General features: G+C 53.6%; 1 protein-coding gene across 2 annotated transcripts in view; it reads left to right on the top strand.

The window, feature by feature from the left end:
* SSH1 (slingshot protein phosphatase 1) overlaps positions 1-14500 on the top strand; it is a 58436-nt gene extending 43936 nt beyond the window's left edge. For both annotated transcript variants that reach the window (XM_072953630.1, XM_072953631.1), the window contains 4 exons: positions 1047-1193; positions 2706-2906; positions 4901-5468; positions 8701-14500. In XM_072953630.1, the coding sequence (XP_072809731.1) occupies positions 1047-1193; positions 2706-2906; positions 4901-5468; positions 8701-9951 (2167 nt within the window). In that variant the 3' untranslated portion in view covers positions 9952-14500. The remainder of the gene's footprint in view (positions 1-1046; positions 1194-2705; positions 2907-4900; positions 5469-8700) is intronic.
* Positions 14501-17424: the final 2924 nt, after the last annotated feature.

Genomic DNA, 17424 nt, shown 5'->3' with positions numbered 1-17424 from the left:
TGGTGGGAATCTTGCAGCTCAATACTCAGCGTTGGCTGGAAGCATATGCCTGTCTTGGTCTGAGAAATACTCAGCAGCAGGAATGAAAAATGTTTAAACCTAGACCTTCAAGAACAGATGTCTGGACATTTTTTTTAAAAACAACACAACCACAAAATCACCATCCTGTGGGTCTGACATGATGGCGTTTTTTGAATTACTGCATTTAAAAGTCAAGACTAAACAAATCTGAAAATGTATCTTTAGAACTACTGGTTAAGATATGTTCTTTCAACAGAAAGTGATCTAAAGTTGTAGGGTGATTCTGTCTGTGCTTTCTACCTTTCTGGGAGTAAATAAATGATTTTAAAGCATTTTTTTTCAAAGCATTTGTACGTATTCTCTTGTGAAATCTATTTGAGATGTTTTCAAACTCGTGAAATTATTTTGGTCTTCCTGGAATGTAAGTATTAAGTTTAGAGAGCTATAGAACCTGGGTTTAGCTAGGTTAGCAGACCCTCCCAACTGCTTATTTATTTATAGCCTCCCTTGCTTCAAGAAGGATTTAAGGCACTTCCCAAGGACATAAACAATGGACGGATATATTCAGCTTTTTAACTATTTAAAATTGGAGACTTTGGGTGTTTTTTTTTTTTTACAAAGCTTCTGTATCCCCATAATAGTTTTGAATTATAGTTTTGAATTTTGAAACTTTAAGAGTTTAAAAATGTATTTAAGTAATACATATGTCTACTTCCCAGAATTAACATGGCTTAGCAATGCTTTGGACTGAGTTTTCTTTTTATAAGTTTTTTTTTCTTTTTATAAGTTTTTAATACTGAAATTTGTTTTTTACTGTAAATATTATATATTCTCATCAAATAGAAAGCATTTAGAAGATACCAAAAAAAAAAAAAATCCACAACGAAGGAAAAACAAAAGTCCCACCATAGAAACACACAACCTTTATTAGTATTTAATGTTTTCTCTGTGAGGTTTCTTGTTCTTTTTTTGGTCAGTCCTCGTTCTGATTCTCCAAATTTGTTCTTTATTTTTTCTCATTGCAGTGTTGACTACATTTTAAATGTCACTAGAGAAATAGATAATTTTTTCCCTGGCTTATTTGCCTATCATAACATCCGAGTCTACGATGAAGAGACCACAGACCTCCTCGCCCACTGGAACGAGGCGTACCATTTTATCAACAAAGCAAAGTAAGTGAGCAGAGAAGCCAAAGAAACTAGGCTGAGGAAGAAGTGGACTGGCAGGCACAGGGTGGGCAGACACTAATGGCGGTCCCAGACACAGCTGCCTCCTGGCTGGTGGGGCCTGTGAGCTCTGATAGGCCTCTGGTTTTAGACCACAGACCCCCAGGCTCTGAAGGGGCCGGGTCGTCCATCTCCAGGGGGTCCCGAGTGAGCTCATTCTCACCCACCTGTCACACATCTGACCCTCTGTTTCATAGGCAGCACTGGCCCAAGCCTGGCTCCTGTACCAAGTGGACACTTAGGAGCTCTGCCCACGGGGAGCCACTGAGCCAGCGTGGGGAAGGGGAGAGTGGGCCGTACGAGACTCAGGGCACCTTTGGGGCTGCTTCCCTGGAGAAATCTACCCGGGCAGCTGCCCTGCGCTGTGGCCCACCTCCACCAGTGTTGGTGCAACTTCTATGTGTGTGTAAAATGGGGTAACCATCAGCAGTCCCCACTGCCCCGAGGCTGTCACCCATCTTCTGTCCTTACCTTATTCTCTTCCACAGAACAACTCTGTCTTACTGAAGTCAGGACCAGAAAGACACAGCCCTACTCCTGCTGTGCACCCCTCTAGGTCAGAGCTTCACCACGTAGGACCCAATCTGAGTTCCCTTGGATTCCCGGGAGATGGACTCTAGCAGTCAGAAAAAAAAAACCCACTGAAATTTGAGGATGAATTTTAAGCCCAGAGTATAAGAAATGAGCCTGCTCTCCCCATCACAGGTGGGCTGCCTCTGATGTAAACCAGCAGGCTGGCCGGCCTACCTTCCATACAAATAAAGGTTCACAGGTGCAGCCCTCCAGCCTGGTGGCCCCCCTACATTTTTGAGCAGGCAGTATCTGGGGAAATGCTGTTCCCGGCCTTGTCGTGCCTGGTCAGGCAGCCCCACCAGGGCCGCCACCGCCTCCTTACAAAAAGCCGATCAGCCCCATCTATTTCCTTTGGCTCCCTTCACTCGTGGCTGAGGCGGCTGCCGCCGTGGTCCTCATGCCAGCTCCGAGGACCTCTGTCTCCCAAGGGCCCTGCGGCTTTCAGCTCACTGACCCGTTTCCGCAGTAACCCATTCGCTGTCTCCATCTGCTCTAATGCAGCTGAGTAGCTTTTGTATTTACCCCTTCCTCTGCCCGGTTGCTTCCCTCCAAAGGGGGGCTCTGGTCTTCTGATCTGTCCCAGCCACGTGGGGGGCCTCCCCCTGTGCCCCTAAGGCGGCCCGACTGGGGAGCGCTCTCCTTGCAAAACTTGGCCAGGCCAGGATGGACTTATCTCGGTTCCCATTGTGTGAGAATTGATTTTGCAGTGCAGTTATTTCCTTTTGAGGGTGTATGGACGCCTGCTGCATAAACACCAGGACCTCGGACGGTTTGGGCACTAAGATAACTTCAGGGTTTTTAAAAAAAATCTGTTGCTCCAGACCTGAGAGGCTGCGGTTGCGTAAGCTTTGGCGCTCCCCCCCCCCCCCCCCCCCGCCGCTGCAGGAGGAACCGGTCCAAGTGCCTGGTGCACTGTAAGATGGGCGTGAGCCGCTCGGCCTCCACGGTCATAGCCTATGCCATGAAGGAGTTCGGCTGGCCCCTGGAGAAGGCGTACAACTATGTGAAGGAGAAACGCAGCGTCACGCGCCCCAACGCCGGCTTTATGAGGCAGCTGTCTGAGTACGAAGGCATCCTGGACGCCAGGTGGGTGACTGTCTGCACAGAAGAATTGGCAGAGCTGAGCCCCAGGAGCCCAGCCGGCGTCCGAGCGAGCTCCCGCCGGGCCTGGCAGCGGCTTCCGCAGCCAAAAATCCCCACCTCTCAGAGGTGGGGGGAGCCAGTTTGAGAAAAACAACTATTGTTTGGGGTTTGATTAGTGGTTTCCAGGAGGGATCTGTTTTGATTGTGTTGGCACACGCATAAAGCTTCTCTGCGGCCAGAGGGAACGGTGCACGGCTTCCCATCCAAGGCACGACTCCGCGTGCCGCTCCGGCCGTGGCTATCTGTTTCCCGAGCGTCTGCTGTGTGCCGAGCCCCGGGCCAGGCTTCACCGCAGGGCCGTTCCAAGGACTGCAGATGCAGACCCGGCCCCACCACCGATGAGCTGGCAGCTTCTCTCCCAGCCTCAGTCTTCTGAGTTAAGAACCAGTAACCCCCACTAAGGATGCTGTGAAATTTCCATGAGTACCATTCAGATGCTGCACTGGTCCCATCTCGAAGTAAATGATGACAGAGCTTCTTTCTGTGTCTCTGCCTTCCCCCCACTGCCAGGGAAAAGGTCTGCAAAGGACTGGTGATCCCCCCATTTATAGGGGAGTGAGGAACTGTCGCTGGAGGTTAATGTGCCCGACCTCACATAGTCAGTGAGGGGGTGAGGAGGGAGGAGGGGTGGAACACACGCCTGGGTTTCTCAGCCTCCAGGGCTCCGGTGCAGGGAGGTCTCCAGGGGATCCCAGGCAGACCCCTCCTGGACTCCGGGACTCACTCTCTCCCTGTTCCTTTTCTGTTCTGAGACCTCCCTGGATTATTTCTGGTAGGTGGTGTGAAGCCACAGGCTAAGCCCACTGGCTTCTTGGCCACGTTTGAGGAAACAGGAGTGTCCTGAGGGGCTGGAGAACAGCTCTGGACATCTCTGAATGCCTTCACTGTCAATCAAGAGCAACTGGGCAGATGGGCAGGCAGGCAGGGCCGAGTGGGAAGGAGACGGGGAAGGGGAGGAGGTCCGGGGAGGGGGAAGCGGGGAGGACGCCTGCTCCCCCCTCCCTTAGTCCTTCAGTCACTTGCTGCCATCAGGGGTTTGCAGCCTAACCAGGGGTTTCAAGGCCAGGTTCACAGCAGCACAGCATTGACCTTGAATTACAGCTCCATCCGAGGGCCCTCTTGGCCTTCCCTGGAGGATGCACACAACTCAGATGGCAGAGAATGACCCTGATACTCCCTCGTTGAAGAACAGCAGCAAATCCTTAGCTTGCACGTCCTTTTAAACTACCTCTCTCTCCTCTTAGCCCTCACAACCCCATGATGTTGGTGATTCTCTAAGGTTCACAGAGGTGACTCATTTACCTTGTCACTATAAGCCCCCCCTTTTTTTAATCCCTTACATTTAAAAAAATGTATTAAAAGAACAATACCACACACAGTATTAGAAGACATAGTTTCAAAACTGACCTGTAATCTCTCTGATCTTCACAAATATTTCCCATTTTCTGGCACCATCCCAACTTTATTCAGGTGCGTTATGTGTTTTCGTGGTCACATTACTGTTGGATAAACCTTTACCGACGCTCTGCTTTGATCCAGGTTGCTTCCTATGTCAGAGTAGGAGGGGGTTCTTATTTTTCTTTGACAGATGGGGAAGCAGAGAGGGGACGTAAGTGGTGTGACCAGGCTCACCAGGTGATCTGGGACACTAGGACTGTGACAGGATCTCAGGTCCAGACTCTCTTTGTGTATCTGCCATGTCATCACAGGACAAAGCCGTTTACGGTTTCTCATTCGGGGATGACGTAGGGTCCTAGGGCCATTTCATCCTTGAGTTTCTTGAGGACAAACGAACAGAGAGAGGCTGTACCTAGGTGACCCTGGCGTCCACCTGCACCCCGGGCTGCCCCTTGCTGGCTCCCTGCCCAGCCCTCTTCCCAGGACCCCCCCGGGGCACTGGCCTCTGCTGACCTTCCTCCGCCCTCCTTCCCCCTCAGCAAACAGCGGCACAACAAGCTCTGGCGCCAGCAGCCGGACAGCTGCCTCCAGCAGCCCGTGGATGACCCTGCGGGGCCCGGGGACTTCCTGCCGGACACCCTGGACGACACCCCGGAAGCCCAGCTGCCCTGCCTGGACGATGCTGCCCAGCCTGGGTTCCCGGGTGGTGGGGCCCCGGAGGAACCTGCTCTCCCCTGCTGTTTCCGGCGACTCTCGGACCCCCTCCTGCCCTCCCCCGGTGACGCGACCGGCGGCTTGGTCCACCTGGAAGACCTGGAGAGGGATGCCCTGTTGGAGGAGGCCACTCAGCCGGCAGAAGAGTGCAAGCCAGCCAGACGTCCCCAGGAAGGTCCTGGACTCTGCGAGAAGGAAGCGAAAAAGCAGCTAGAGTTCGGAAGCCCCCCGGGGGCCAGGGGCGACACCTCCCCGCAGGTGGACGAGATGGAGCGGGAAGAGGCCCTGGGAGCAGGGAGGTGGGGGCAGCCCGCAACCGAGCTTGATAACCTGCTCAACCGGGAAAACCTAAATAACAACAATAGCAAGAGGAGCTGTCCCGACGACTTCGAGGTAGGAGCTCCCCAACCCATGCCGGCTCGGGCTCCGCCCCCGCCCGCCCCGCCCCTCCGCCGGCCCCGCCCCCGCCCCTTCCCGCCCTTCTGCCTGCTCCGCCACTGCCGGCTCCGCTGGGTGGGGGCAGGGACCCACGTGGAACAGCGGTCGTGCCCACGTGCCCTCTTCACCCTGGCGCCTTGTGTCTTAGGCAGGGCTTGGAAGTCCTTTTTTCTTTCTTGTTATGTAAAATGGAAAACAACTTATCACCCGGCTTCAGCCTTTACCTGTAGTACGCGTCTGTTTTTTATTTGGTCACACCCCATTCACTTCACCGCACCCTGGATTATCCTGAAACGAATCAAATACAAGATTTATCATTTCCATCCTAGATGCTTCCGTATATAATATAACCACAGTACCATTGCCACCTTGAAGAAATTGTTTTTGATGGAGGGAGGTAATTAGGTTATTTACGTATTTTAATGGAGGCGCTGGGGATTGAACCCAGGACTTAATGCGTGCTAAGCATACACTCTACCACTGAGCTATACCTCCCGCCACCATCTTGAAGAAATTGATTGTGATTCCCTAACATCATCAAATATCTAGTCTTGCAACTCAGATTCTAATGCTTAACTCCATCGGCCCCCTGTAGCTGTCATATTTAGTGGATTCTCTGCAACAGGACTTCATCCTCCCCCCTGGTGCTTGCTCGGAAAATCAGGAATTCATCCAGCCATTTTCCTCCTCCAAGTGGCCCCAGAGTGGAGGCTGGTTTGGGGGAGGGGTGTGCCCTGTCACCTGGTCTTGAGTTCTGCCCTCGCTCTGCCACTGGCTGGCTCCCCCAGGGACAGGGAGCTTCATTTCCCCTGGCCTCACCGCCCAGCTCCCCCGACAGCGGTGATTCTCCAATGAGAGCACTTGGAGGCTGACAGGTGCGTTCCCATGCACAGAGAGTTGGCCACGCTCATGTTATAATGCAAATGAAACTGGGAAGTTAGCTCCTCCGTACTCTAAATCATGGAACAAGTTCCAAACTGAATATTAATTACTCACGAATTTCCTCCACTGTTCACTCTCCCTTTAAAGAGCAAATACCCATTAAGACAGACAATATAAAACCTCTCTGTCCAGGACAGTGGTGCCTCGGTTAGTCCGAAATGATGTGGTGGTGAGTCATAGAAGGAGGAACACGAGAGAACTTAGATGAGACGGTGGATGCAGGGCCCAGCCTTCCTGTCCTGGCTGGAGTCTGGGTGGGTGATGTCATCTAGGGACAAGGACCTAGAGACAAGCGTTCATTCATGTTTGTTGACTCTGAGGCCTGGTTGGTGAGGGGGGGGCAGCCGTGAGGTGACTCAGCACACAGGGTCTTCTGGGGAGCTGGATGGTGAACACTCAAGGATGTCATGGAGAAGAACACTTGGTGCTTGGTGTGATGATGCAGGTGAACCTCGGAGTGGAGGACAGTAAGGAAGGGACGGGGTGAGAAGGAGCTGGACAGGCAGAGCCAGGAGGAGAGGCTTCTGGGACCCAGGCCCCTGAGGACGGACAGCTTGGCGTGGTTCAGGGGCAGTGAGTGGTCTGAGGTGCAGTTGGACAGGTGGCCAGGCCCATGTGAGGCCTCGGGACATGATGACAGGGCCCTGCACATGGCTCTGGGGGTGCTGGGAAGCACAGGAGGGCATTAGGCAGCAGATATGAGGCCCCTCTGGCTGTGGGCTGCAGGCAGGCTTGACAGGGTGAGTTGGAAACCAGGAACCTGAGATGGGGGTGGCTCAGAGGATGAGGCGTGGACTGAACTACACAGCCCAGGAGGCGTTCAGAGTCAGAGCCCTGCTGCTGAGCTGTCCAACCCTCCGGGAAGGATGTGTCCTCTCTTTCTGGGCACTTTGCACAGTTTCCTGGTCATGTCCACAGTGGACAGCAGGCCCTTGGAGGGCAGGGACTGTCTTGCAGCCCCTGTGCCTGATATAAGGCCTGGCACAGGACAGATGCTCCCTAAGCATGAGTGGGAGGAATGAATTCCCTTCTACCCTTTCGCCCCGTGAGCTCTGAAAGGTGCTCTCAAATCTCCCACCGTGGCAGATTTTACCACATTTTAGAACATTAGGTTTTAGAAGAAATGAGCACATGGGCTCTTGGGTCAGAGCTTCAGGAACATGTCTGTGATCAGGCTTCACCATGGGGGTGATCAGGTCACACTGGCTGAGCCGGAAGCCAGCGCCAGGAATCCTGAGTAGGAGGGGCTCCTGTAGGAGACCTGGCCTCTCCCTCTGCCCCACCATGTGCTCTCCACACACCCCTCTGCAACCTTCAGGAATCGGGGCTGAGTTTCTTCTTGACTCCTCTAGGACTGAACCAGCCCTGACTTCTTGGGTTGGGGGGAACTCAGTCCGCCACACAGGATGGCATGAGTCCCTGAAGTGACAGAGGGGCAGGGAGAAACCTTTTGCCAAGAAAGCTCAGTTTTCAACCAGCTTAGGAATCTGACAGCTGAACAACTCTCTTCGAGAGGAGAGAGTCACTCCCTTGCCTCCTCTTCTGCCTTTCTCAGCCTGGTCTTGGCCCAGGAGAGCAGCCCTGGCGCCAGTCACTGGTTGGATCAGGGAGGACGGGATGGAGACACCCACGTGGGGTTCACGTTGATCCCTAGTGACCAGGGGCAGGGGTTTTCCTCGGGAAGCGATGCAGACGTGCTTCCCACTGGTGTCTAAAACCCTCCTCCGCCTGGCTCCTTCATCAGGACTGTGGCACCCTGTGTGGGACTGTGTTAGGGTCTCTCCCAAACCGTCTTGCCCTCTGTCACCTGTCCGTGAAGACCACAGCCAGATGGTGGTTCCTTGGAGCCACGGTACGTTCGTGCCAGACTCCGGGCCCTTTCACAGTCACTCTGCCAGAAACATTATTTCACTTAATTCTCATGATACCGCAAGGGCAGAGTTCCCCTGATTCCAGGTGAGGCCAAGGCTCCGGATATGGTGCAGGTGGCAGAGATGGGGTTGAGAAGGGAGGCCCTTGGAGGCCCTGCTCCTGGCCACCTGGCCGAAGGTTTATCCAGGCTCTTGGGCTGATAGCTTCCGGGAAGTTTGGTTTAGCATCCCTAACCTGCATTAGTGACAGTCCAGTGGGGTCAGAGAGGTCTCTGTTCTGACACCAACTGAAGCAAGAGCCTTGTCCCCAGCCCCGCCTCCCACCCCAGTCTTCGGCTTGTGTTGTGCCCTCACAATGTTCTTGTCCCTTTCAGCACGATGCTATCTTTGGGATCCTTAACAAAGTGAAGCCTTCCTACCAGTCCTGCGCTGAATGCATGTACCCTCCAGCCAGCGGGACTCCCGAGGCCTTCGGGGAGCGATGCAAGAACCCCGGAGCTCCTGCCATCTGCACCCAGCCCGCCTTCCTGCCCCCCCTCACATCTTCCCCCGTGGCCCACGTGCCCAGCAGGCCCCGCGCTTTGGAGAAATTGTCCTCTGGTCCAGTTGAAACCTCCCCATTCCTGCCACCAGCCGGCTCAAGGAGGCCAGACACTGGTGGCCCTGGGGCCGGGGCTGCCCCTGAGCTGCCCGCTAGCCTTTTGGAACCTTCCAGAGAGACTCAAAAAGTCCTGCCAAAGTCCCTCCTTCTGAAGAATTCTCACTGTGATAGGAACCCCCCCAGCACGGAAGTAGCCAAGGAAGAATCTCCACCCAGGAAAGATCTGAAGCCGGCCAAGGACCTGCGGCGCCTGTTCAGTAAGGAATCCGCGAAGCCGACGACCAGCAGCTACCTGATGCAGCACCAGGAATCCATCCTCCAGCTGCAGAAGGCGGGCTTGGTCCGCAAGCACACCAAAGAACTAGAGAGGATGAAGGGCGCGCCCTTGGACCCGGCGGCTCCCCTCAGGGAAGGCCCCGCCTGCAGGCTGGAGGCCAGCATCCCCGAGGAGAACCAGGACCTGGCTCCTGTCCCTCCAGTGGGGGCCCCGGCCCAGCCCGGCCAGGCAGGGGTCAATGAGAAGTCTGAGGCCGGCCCTCTGCCAGACGGAGCCCTGCTGAAGAGCCCCACGCCCTTCCTCTGCCGCCCGGACCACACCAGCCACTTCTCGAAAGACTTTCTGAAGACCATCTGCTACACCCCCACCTCGTCCTCCATGAGCTCCAACCTGACCCGGAGCTCCAGCAGCGACAGCATCCACAGCGTCCGCGGGAAGCCCGGGCTGGTGAAGCAGCGGACGCAGGAGATCGAGACCCGGCTCCGGCTGGCGGGCCTCACCGTCTCGTCCCCACTCAAGCGCTCGCACTCGCTGGCCAAGCTCGGGAGCCTCAACCTCTCCACCGAGGACCTGTCCAGCGAGGCCGACGCGTCCACCATTGCCAACCCCCAGGACGCCAGGCTGAGCGAGTCTCCCTTCTGGCGTGAGTCCCAGGCTGCCCCACGGGACCCAGCCGCCACCTCCACACTGTCAGGGAAACCTGCCCCAGGAAACTTGAAAAGCCCTTCATGGACGAGCAAGAGCTGACCCACCCGCCTTTTGCTGCGTTTGGACTCCGCGTGGTCCCTCCCTTAGCATCCCTGTGGATCTGCGTCCGCCCCTTACATCTTAATTCCCCTTCACCAGTTGGCTTTCTCCTCCCTTTTCCTCTCCTCTGGCTGCAGAGGGGAAAGGCGAAATAAAAGTCACCAACATCCAGCACAAGAAGAAAGGGGCGCATCGGTTGTGTGGCCTGGGAGGACCCAGAGCTGTCGGCCAGTAGACTCCGTCCGACCCCAGACCGGGTGTTTCGAAGCAGGCTCATGTTTTAAGAAGAACATTGATGGATATGCAGGCACAACAAGATACTCCATGCACAACCTGCAGAGGAAGGGCCCTGTTCTGGCTCAGTCAGGCCCCCGGGGGAAACTCTCGGATGGCAGTAGAAGTCCTACCTCTCTTCCCGCTGTGCTTTTTACTTCTAAAATCCAGTAATGACCAAGGCCCATCCCAGGGGAAAATACTGTGTCCGAAAAGGCGTTTTTGTTCTGGGGACCCCAAGAAGTGTTAAGACTCTTACATCAACGGCGCCAAGCGCTGCTCGTTAAAAGTGACATGAAGGCGTGGAGTGTGGTCGTGGGACCGACTCTGGGGCGTGCGGGGGTCCCGGGTGCAGTTGAATATGCCCTGTGCTGGTGCGGTGTTACAGCTGAGTGATGCGTGTCGGGCCAGCCCTGGGGTGAGGTGGGGGGAAGTGTGTGTGGTGTCCTCAGCCCTCGCTAAAGCTCAGATTTCAGTTGCCCCCCCCCCATCTGGGGAGAAGGACCCACAGAGTACTGAGTCTCACCTGCGGATCCCGATGTGGTTGTGTTGGTTTCCAAGGCGCTTGAGTGTCTGGTGGGGCCGGAAGTTCGGAGACGTGGGTCGCCCTGTCAGGAGCCCCGGCACTCACTTACATTAGGTCACGTCTGCTTGTGTCTGGGGAGGGAGAGGAGATTCCAGCAGCAGCTCCCCAGGGATGGGAGCCTGGCAGAAAGCTTCGCAGATGTTTGCAGCCGCCCCTTCCTGCTTCCTGTTTCTCGGTGGCGTTTCCCAGCGGGCTAGGACAGCGTGCCGTCCCACCTGGCTCTGCGGGGAGCCCCTCCGAGAATCGGGTGAGCTCTGCAGGTCATGTGGCCACAGGCTCTGGGCTTGAGCTGGGGGACTCCTCCTATGTCAGCTGGCAGGACAGGGTGTTAAGATACTTTGGAGAGGGAGAGGAGGCTTGGTGAGGTTTAAGTCAGGGCACAGCAAACCACAGTGCATGGCCCCCGGGGCGAAGGTGGTTTTTTGTATTTTTAACGGGTTATTAAAAAATTTAACAAACAGATGACAGGGAATTGGCAGCTTGCAAAGCCTAAGATATTTTACTGTCCAGCCCTTTATAGAAAATGCTGGCCAAGCCCTGGTTTTACTTAACAACACAGGGCCGCCCGAGGCCCTCCAGGAAGAAAGCGGGCAAGTCGGAAAGTGTCCCTGCGGCTTCCACACCTTAGGCCACACCCTACCCTGCCCACCTCCCAGCCCCGGCCAGCCCAGCCCCGGTGGGCGTCTCTCCTGTGCTGGGGGAGTGGGGCTGTGCACGTAGAGGGGCGCCGCCGGCCGAGGCTTCCCTGCAGTTGCACCTTGCCCTCCGGTGAGCCAGCCGGATTAATTCAGTGAATCTAGACAGCCTTCCAGGGCCAGCCAGATCCTGAAAGCGGGTGAGTCACTGTCGCAAGCTGGTCAGAGCGAGGCCCCTGCGAGCAGCCCAGGCAGGGTCTTCAGGAACAAGGCTAGTTAGTCAGTATTTCAACTAGTGGGTAGAGTTTTTGCAAAACTTCTCTCTCCGGAAATTTTTTCTCCCTTCTTTTTTTTTTGTTTTCCACTTGAAGGGTATGTTATTTTACTTTATAGGGATTTGTTTTCCCACCACTGTCAATTGAAATCTGACCTGAAAAGGTGATTATCCACTTATTCCTGAAAACCCAGTCAGGTTTCCCCCTCTCTCTCAGCCAACAAGAACCATAGTCTCCAAAAAATACATCAGATTCAATGTCTTGCCAAATTAAATTTCACGTGGTGGGTCAATTTTTGTATCAAAATAATCCTTTAGGTTTGGTGATGACAGGCTTCTGCTGGGGTTTGTTTGTTTGTTTGTTTGTTTGTTTGTTTGTTTTACCATGCCTGTGTATGAGAGATGTATTTTTGAAAAGCTGAATTTTGAAAGCCATAATTTTTCACATCCAGTTAAGGGTGGGAGGAGGATTATGAATAAGAGTGGGTCTTTGGCTTTTGGCAAACTTCTCCATTCACTTTCGGAAGCTTACTACACCAGCCTCTAAACACACCAAGGCCCAGGGCCCCGTCCTCGGAGCACAAGGAAGCTCTCCTCGTGGGGGACTCTCTAGCCTGCAGAAAAGGATGGAGGTTTTTCTCTGAGACCCAGGGCAGCTGCATGTAAACCTATGGGAGATCACTATTTCAAATGTTAATACTGACAAGACACGAGCATTGTACCAAGCTGGGGGCACCTTGGCAAAGACAGATTCATGCTGGTCTCTGAGAAGAAAGTTTGCACCATAAACTGTGCCCCATCTTGACCGGTGCTTTGTCTGTAATCTCAGCGGACGGGGGACATTCCGAAGGGGTTTATGCTGTGAAAGTCATTGATTCCGGTGACTGCCATCTTCATGGAGTGCCCTCGTCGAATCAGGCGAGAACCAAAACTTTCTCAGTCAGCGCCATACTCTGAATTCAGGTGCATTTCATCTGCCAACTCACCTCTCCCTCGTTTTCACTCTAGTTCGTAGGGCACGCCGAAACTAGATGGAGCTTTTCTAGGGCTTCCCCTTGCATGGACACGGGGGGCTCTGCTTGCCCAGTTTTGTTGAGTCTGAGCAGGGAACTGGTTACAGAAAGGTGGGGAGACAGTGCTGTCCTCTGGTCATGAGTCCCAGTTCTTTGTCTTGAAGCTTCTTGTGGGCCTTGGAGCAACGTGCATCACCGCATGAGCATCTTAAGAACAAGGCTCTTGCTCTCGGCCTTACCTGCCTCCGTGGTCTCATTGCGGATGGGCACCCATGCCGACCCCCCGGGCTGCCAGACAGCTCTCTGCTGGGTAGTGGCGCCCTGTCCATCAGGCAGGCAGATTACCCACCAGGTGCTCACAGGTGGCTGTCTAACTCCCTTCTGCTCCATTCCACCCTCTCCTGCTAAAAGGCATTTGTTCCAGCCCTTTCTGAAGCCTTTTCCTTCCTGGATAAGCCCAGAGGATGGAGACAGAGCTGCCACAGAATTATCATCAGGACAACCCTATATGCAGGCACTCGGCCCAGGCCCCATCCCTGAAGGTTGATGGATCCCACCCAGCAGGGCTTCCTCTGACCCACATGGTGCATGAAGGCAACCCCTTCACCTCTGGCAGGGGAGCTGGGCTGGCCAGGAGACTTGTGACAGCTGGGTCACCTGCTCTCGTCCTCCCCCTGCAGCATCTCGCCACCTCGGCCTGCCGGACCAAGGTGGCTAGGGATCCCCGTGCTCAGCTAACCTAATTTCTAATCTGCTGTGCCATTGAGCACCTATGTGTAGGAGTTCACTCTGCATATATATATACACATATATATATATTTGACTATATATACATCACTTGATTCAAAGCATCACATGCACGCACGCTGTGTCCCCCGAGCTATGAAGCCAATCGCCTTGAATGGTCTGGAGCAGCACTGGGCTGCGCTGCCCCCAGTGGATATGGACGTGACCGCCTTGTCTCTGTCCTGTGGTCGGTGCTGCGGCCCCAGCTCCTGTCAGTGTCTCAGGCAGGAGTCTTTAGAACCAGACCACCGTCCTCTGCTGTCCTTTCTGCGTGAGAAGGTGGCTGCTCCCTCCCTCCTTTCCGACACTGTAATTATTTTACAATCGAGTGCCTTAATAATAGTTTACAAATACTGTGTATTTATGGGAAACTGTTAAGCTCTCACCTTCTGTGATTGGATGCTTTGCTTGTCAGTGGTGGTTGGTGAGGGGGCCGGAGGCGGCCGTGCCCCACGGCCAGGCCAGGAGCATGCTGGACCGGCGCTGGCTCAGCCGTGTCCCGCAGGAGCGAGGGAAGTCCGGAATCGGCTTGCTGGCCAGCTGGGGGTTGGCGCAGCCCAGCCCCTCCCCTGCTCCCCTATCGCACACTTGTACTCCTGTCCAGTAGAGTTTTTATGACCACCAAGGCCACCCTGTTTTCCTCCCCATTGGAGTCCTGAGCTCTTTGCGACAAAATGCAGGTACAGACCGCCCCCCCCCCGCCCTAAAATCAGGAGCTCCACGAGGCGGCCTGCCCTCTGGTTTTCAAAAGCTGCCAGTGGGTTCCACTGTGTTGCGTTAGGATATCAGTAATTTTTTTATTATATTGTTTTTCTTCTTGGTTTTTTTATATTATATATTTAAAAGGCAGTGTCTTTTGTACTGTGAAGTTGCAGTAGAAGATGCAGAATGCACTTTTTTTTTTTTACTTCTGTTGGTGTGTACTGTATATATATATAGTCTGTGTGCTTCTCGTGATGAAAATAAACTTTTTCTTTATAAATGCCTGATGACTTCTGAACTTGTGCCAAAAAGAGGCCTCTTCAGTCCTCCCTGGGAGAGTCGGGCACATCTTTGTCATCGTGATGGCCGGTCTTGAGTGAGCACCTGGGCCCCGTGCTAAAGACTCGGACAGGTGAGACCAAAGAAAAGAACCAGGGGAAGGGAGGTTGGCTCCTGCAGGAATCGTCTCTGTTCCTCCTAATCTTGCCAGTAAAGGAGCAAGCCTGCTTGTGCGTGGTCATTTGTATACCAGAAAAAAAACTCATCCACCAGGGTGGGGCTTGGACTTGGGGTTACGTCTCTTTCTGCAGCAGCAGGAAATGTAAAGCTGAGTTGTGCTCGAGGGAACCACCTTCGCTGCTCGCAGCACAGCCTGTGGGAGAGGGGACGGTGGGGGCTAATCACAGCTAATGGCCGAGGCAGGAATCCCAGGCACTGGACCCATCTCGCGCTCAGGTCCCAGTCCATGAAGGTCAGAGCTGCTGGCGGCTCTCCTTCCTCCCTTGGTGACCAGCAAAGCCAGGCTGCTTCCAGCAGAAAACCCTGCCTTCTTGGAGTTTCGTGAGTTGTGTGTCAAGGTGTATAGTCGGGGCAGAGAGCATGGGGACTCCCCGCCCCTCCTCACCGCCTTTGGATGCGACGGGTCATGTCGACTCACCACGTGGACGAGCGCTGACTGTCCACCACAAATTCCTCAATCTGGAAAATACTTCATTTAATTCACCTCGACTAGCCCTGCCCCTCCCCTGGACTCCCAGGTGGAGACTGGTGAATAAACCGAAATGCAACCAGAGTTATAACTGTCAAGCAGAGCAGATTACTCTCATTTGCCAATTAGCACACTGAATCCTTCTAGGAAAATCTACACGAGAAGCCAAATCAGGGTTAGGAATTGCTTATTCAGTAGAAAATGGAAGCAAAAGGTTAGCGGGGTGATTCTGACGGTTGGTGCTCTCAGGCTGTAATGCAGCCCTCTGTCTAAGATGTTTCTGGAACTGTGGGTCATGGTTCGGGACACTTCCTTGGCAAGGCTGGAGACACACCTGACAGATTGTCTTCAGGCTCCAAAGGTGAATCAGAGCCTGAGGCTCTTTCCCGTGGATTCCCTGGGAATTCTGATGGCCTGGCCTGGGTTTAGAAACCATCGAAATAAGAATGGGATGCAATTGAGTGAGTAGGCTTTCCCTTTGCTAGTCACAGTCACATTCCACACATGCTTTCCGGAGACAACACCCACCCTCATCGCCCTACCGGAATATGGGTGTTCCCAGAACCGGTCAGATACACTTTTACTCTGGCCCTGGGAGCACATTTCTGATTTCAATCTCAGAGTAGCAATTCTGAGGTTGAGTGTGAGCCCAGGTCTCACCTCCCCCAGGGGAAGTGGTTTTGCAGGGGAGGAGCTGCAAGGCCCTCTTGGCGAGATGCTTGGAAGAGGCTCCAGAAGGCAGAACTTGGAGGGTGACTTGGCCTTTGAGAAGGATTCACTTCGTGGTAGGGAAGCTCTTTCCAGAGATATCCACCAACAGTGCACCAAGTGAGCCCCACCCAGGAAACCCTGCCCACCCATCCCTGTGCCCCGACATGAGGGAGCAGAACTATTGATCCTTCCTTGTACCCAGCACTTTAAAGAATCCCCTTGAATCCTCCAAAGGCCCTGTTGACGTAGTCCTCAGTTTACAGTTGAAGAATCAGGCCTTGCAGAGTGTAAGCCGTTTGCTCAAGGTTACATCTAAAAAGTGGTGAAGCTGAGAGGTACTGCTTCTTCCCCACCTGATGCCTTCTGAGATGCCCCCCCCCCATTCCAGAATTGGAAAGGAGCAAGCTGAAGTTGCATCTGATCTCCCTTTAGGTACCAGCAAGAAGATATTCAAGTCAGAAATGAAGCCTCCAGCTCCTGGGAAATCTGACCCACTTCGTGCTCCAAAGCCTGTCTGGGCAGCACAAGGTGTGTTTCCCTCCTCCAAATCGAATTCACTATATTTTGCCTTTAAAGGGAAATCGCTCATGCATCCTGCAAAGGGTCCCATTTCAGCCTGTAATTCCTTTCTTTGGAAACTGTTTCAGCAAGTAAAGCGTCAGCATTTGCATGAGCAGAACTCCTAGCACAGAAAAGGATGCACGGGAATCTGATGCTTAGAGACAGATTCTCCCAGGAGCAGTTGGAGGTGCAGAGCTCCCTCTGGTTTTGATATTGGATATCACAAGGACAGCGCTACCTACCTCATGGGGCCAATAATTTGAGAATTAGCTGATAATGTGTGTCAACCTCTTCTGCCTGGCACCAGCGTCCTTGCTGAGTCAGTGGTGGGTGTTAACTTGATACTGGTAGGAGGGATGGAGGGCAGGGAGGGGAGACGGTAAACTACACTGAGCATTTACTACTTGAGTGTTTCATGTATATTACTGCATTGATCCTTAGGCAGATGTGACCTTGTTTTACAAATGAAGAGGTGGAAGCTCAGAGAGGTTAGGTCACCCAGGTCAGGATCACACAGCCAGGAAGGGACAGAAGCCTGGGGTGCCTGACTCCAAATTCATACACTTTCTACCCCACCATCTTCTCCCCAAAGAAGATAGCCCTTACTTTGTGGAGAGCTTAGCTCATAGTAGTCCCTCAATAAATATTGGATGAAAGTAAATGAATGAAATTTATACTGTGAAAAATGAGTCCCAAATTTCATTCACCAAGTCTTGGAAAGTTTGGGGACAGCCATGACTGCCTAAATCATGTTCTTCCAGGACAGGGACGTGTCTCAGTCACCTCCGGGGCCCCAGCACACTGGGCTTGGCACACTGGACTGAACCCCAGGTCAACACCAGGCATTTGCTACACATGAATCAACGAATCCTGGGTTTTTAGAGTCCAGGAGCATCTGAAAGTTCATCCAGACCAGAAGCCTTTATAACATCCATCCATTCGGC

This window comes from Vicugna pacos, chromosome 32 (genome assembly GCF_048564905.1).
Source record: "Vicugna pacos chromosome 32, VicPac4, whole genome shotgun sequence".
In the NCBI taxonomy this organism is placed as follows: Eukaryota; Metazoa; Chordata; class Mammalia; order Artiodactyla; family Camelidae; genus Vicugna; species Vicugna pacos.
This window is presented reverse-complemented; position numbering and strand designations above follow the sequence as displayed.